Source organism: Eupeodes corollae, chromosome 1 (assembly GCF_945859685.1).
Source record: "Eupeodes corollae chromosome 1, idEupCoro1.1, whole genome shotgun sequence".
NCBI lineage: Eukaryota > Metazoa > Arthropoda > Insecta > Diptera > Syrphidae > Eupeodes > Eupeodes corollae.
In genome coordinates this window covers 308,116,564-308,120,028 of record NC_079147.1, presented here as the reverse complement: position 1 = coordinate 308,120,028, position 3,465 = coordinate 308,116,564, and the positions used below count along the sequence as shown (strand labels likewise).

At 35.9% G+C, this 3,465-nt stretch overlaps 1 protein-coding gene across 1 annotated transcript; it reads left to right on the top strand.

The window, feature by feature from the left end:
* Positions 1-686: 686 nt before the first annotated feature.
* Positions 687-3,243, top strand: LOC129939892 (piggyBac transposable element-derived protein 4-like). The gene is made up of 2 exons (XM_056048076.1): positions 687-899; positions 1,054-3,243. The coding sequence occupies exon 2, from the start codon at positions 1,054-1,056 to the stop codon at positions 2,863-2,865; it is 1,812 nt and encodes a 603-aa protein (XP_055904051.1). The 5' UTR covers positions 687-899; the 3' UTR covers positions 2,866-3,243.
* The last annotated feature ends 222 nt before the right edge of the window (positions 3,244-3,465 follow it).

Sequence of the window (3,465 nt, the reverse complement as noted above, 5' to 3'; positions counted from 1 at the left end):
AAACTGAAAAGAGACGTTAGACGTTACAGGGAAGACGCGAATTTGGTGTTTTTCAGTCTTGTTTGTTTTCATTTTTTATTTGAAAAGAGAAATGATCAGAAAATAAAAATAACAAAATAAAAAGATTGAAAAAAAGGACCAAACCATTAATTTTAATTTGAAAAAGGCAGATCTTATACCTACCTTCCTAAGTTATGTCTGTTGTGATATTGTATAGTAGCAGAGGAAAGAGGTACCCTGCCCTGAACCATCAAGAAAGACTGGTTCTTCTTATTTTTGATTTTATTTTTAAAAAACATTTTCCTGGTTTATTACACCAGTTTTTTTTTTTGTTTGTTGTTGTTAACTTTGAATTTGGTCGAGGGAAATTTATACTTCGAGTTTAGTAATAAATGAATCGACTTTTATTGTTGTAAGATGATGATTTGATTGTGGAAGAAGGTAGAAGTTAGGTACATATTTGTACGAACGAGGAGGATTTCGTTTAATACCCCATCATCGGATTGAACTTGAATTTCTTTTTGTGGATTTTATTTCATTTTTATTTTCTTGTATTTAAATAAAAACGAGAGAGTTATAATTTTTAACTTGGCAAACTACTATTAAACTGACAGTCACAAAGGTTGTTGTGTTTAAAATTGTGGATTTTTAGACTTACTTGGTTTATAAAGTTAAGCATCTTTATGCTAGCCCTCTGCGACTGACGTGGTAGTCTGACAGACACCACAAAATTTAAAATCTAGTATTCCGTCGTTATTTTTTAAAATTTGACCTGCGCGTTCTCAGTACCTTTCAATCATACGTTCAAGCAGGCGTTAGTGTATAGTGAGCTGTCGTGGCGTGCGCATCAAGTGTTGTGTGAAGGAGAGTGTATACGAGACCACCACGTCAGCATTAAGGTATGTGTCTGTGAGACCACCACCTCAGTGTTATTGTTTTAAGTTCATAGTGTCTGTGAGACAACCACCTCGGTGTTGTTCTTTGTCTTCATAGTGTCTCCTAGACAACACGTCAGTAAATTGTTTGGTTGAGTATAATTTTTTGTTTTTTTAGATGGCTCACTCAAATAACAACGGAGAGTCGCAAAAATTGAAACGAACATCGAATGGAAACTTTGCAAGTCACGACCTGCTAATGGAACAGTGGTTGGACGATGAAAGCGAACACGATTTTAGCGATTTCGACGATGAAGATGATGACCCAACTTTTCAACCAGAAACCGAAATCCTGGAAGCCGATGAAGTTTCAGATGAACTGGAGGAACCAGAACATGAAGAAGCGTCACCTGAAGCACCCGTCAAACATAATGTGCATCAAGAAAAGTCTTACAAAGGTAAGAAGGGATTTACGTGGAATCGAGAAGAGTGTCCCAGAACATCACGAACTGCAAATCACAATATAATTAGATTACCTGGCCGCTTGCATACTCCTAGTTTTGAAGGCTATTTTGAACTTTGGTCTAAGCTTTTTGACCCCTCAATGTTGGAAAATTTGATCACATTTACGAACCAAAAGCTAAATAGCTTCCGGACGCGGTTCAAACAAACAACTAAAGTAGAACTGAAGGACACAAATGTCACAGAAATGAAAGCATTTATTGGTCTACTGTACTATTCGTCAGTATTCAAGTGTAATGACGCTGATCTTCGTTTGATATTTGCCACCGATGGAACTGGCCATGAAGTTTTCCGATGTGTTATGTCCAAATGGCGATTTTCTTGTTTGATCAACTGCCTCCGATTTGATGATTCCACCACTAGAATGGAACGACTCAAAGATGATAGACTTGCCCCAATATCAGGTATGTTCAATAGGTTTATTTCGAACAGCCAGTCCCAATACACTCCTGGAGCGTACCTTTGTATTGATGAAATGCTGTTGCCATTTAGGGGTCGTTGCAAGTTCATTATTTACATGCCCCAAAAACCAGCAAAGTATGGCATAAAAATAATGTTGTTGGTCGATGCCCGCACTTACTATGTCTACAATGCCTACGTTTACCTTGGCAAAAATTCGGATGGAATAGGCCTGACTGAAGAAGAAAGACAAATGTCAATACCAACTCAATCAGTTCTAAGACTTGTGAAACCTGTCGAAAACTCAAACCGCAATGTTACAGCTGACAATTGGTTCAGTTCAATTCCACTTATGGAAAAATTGTTAGAAAGGGGACTGACGTACTTAGGCACGTTGAAAAAGAACAAAGCTGAGATACCACCATGCTTCTTGCCAAATAAAAATAGAGAATTGGAGAGTTCTCTATATGGATTCACAAAGGACTATACCTTGTTATCGTATGTACCGAAAAAAAATAAAGCTGTCCTCCTGATCTCTTCTTCCCACCACAATGAAGGTATTGATACTGATGTAGGAAAACCAACAATGATTGCAGATTATAATAACACTAAAGGAGGAGTTGACGAAGTCGACAAGAAGTGTTCAATATATTCTTGCAGCCGTAAAACTCGTCGTTGGCCTATGGCCATTTTCCAAAGGATTTTAGATATGGCAGGTATAAATAGCTTTGTACTGTATGAAATGTGTGCTGACAGTGATAATAAAATGAGAAGAGCAACTTTTATTTTGAACATGGCAAGAGCACTAGTGCTAGATCACATAAAAAGCCGTGTGTACAACGAAAGATTGCCAAGAGAACTGCGGATGACGGTCAGTAGAGTTTCGGGAAATGATCTTCCCCCTCCACCCCCAAGATCACAACCGATATCACATACTGGAAGAAAACTATGCTCGATTTGTCCAACTAAAATTAAAAGGAAGACTGGATATTGTTGCTGTGATTGCTTGAAGCCAATTTGCCTTCAATGCTCCAAGCCACTCTGTGAAGACTGCCAAAAAAATTTGTGATTTTTATTTTTAATTTTATTTTTTTTTGAACCGATGAAGTGATCTTTTTTTTTTTTTCTTATTACTATAACTGTTAACCTTAGTAAATTAATACTTTAAATGAAGAAAATATTTATGTTAATTTTTTTTTTGATTTTTTTTATATGTGTTAGTTTTTGAAAAACTATTTATGTTGTGTTAATAAAATTTTTTTAACTTTATGTGCGTTCTTAATTTAACATCATAAGTAATTAAAAATAGGAATGGACACTCTAAGCTTTAAAATAGAATAGTTAAAAATATTAATATGAGACAAGTTTTTGAAATACAAGCTGTTCAAATGGTGTCTGGTATACTACCACGTCACTGGAATTGCAACAAAAAAGTCACGTCAGTCGCAGAGGGCTAGACAACAAATTATCAGTCAAAGGAAATGTCAGGCTTAAGAAATATTTTAATAAATATGATTTAAAATCATGAAAAATAAAAATAAAAATGAACCAGCATAGTGTTCAAATATGCGTTTCGCCCCGGTGCAATGGTTGGGCTCATCAGAAAATGACCATTGCACTTGGTCTTGACGCATATTTTCTCGAATAAATCGAGATTCCATATAATATG

Excerpts from the sequence above, each read along its gene's own strand:
- LOC129939892 (XM_056048076.1), top strand. The coding sequence starts at position 1,054 with ATGGCTCACTCAAATAACAACGGAGAGTCGCAAAAATTGAAACGAACA.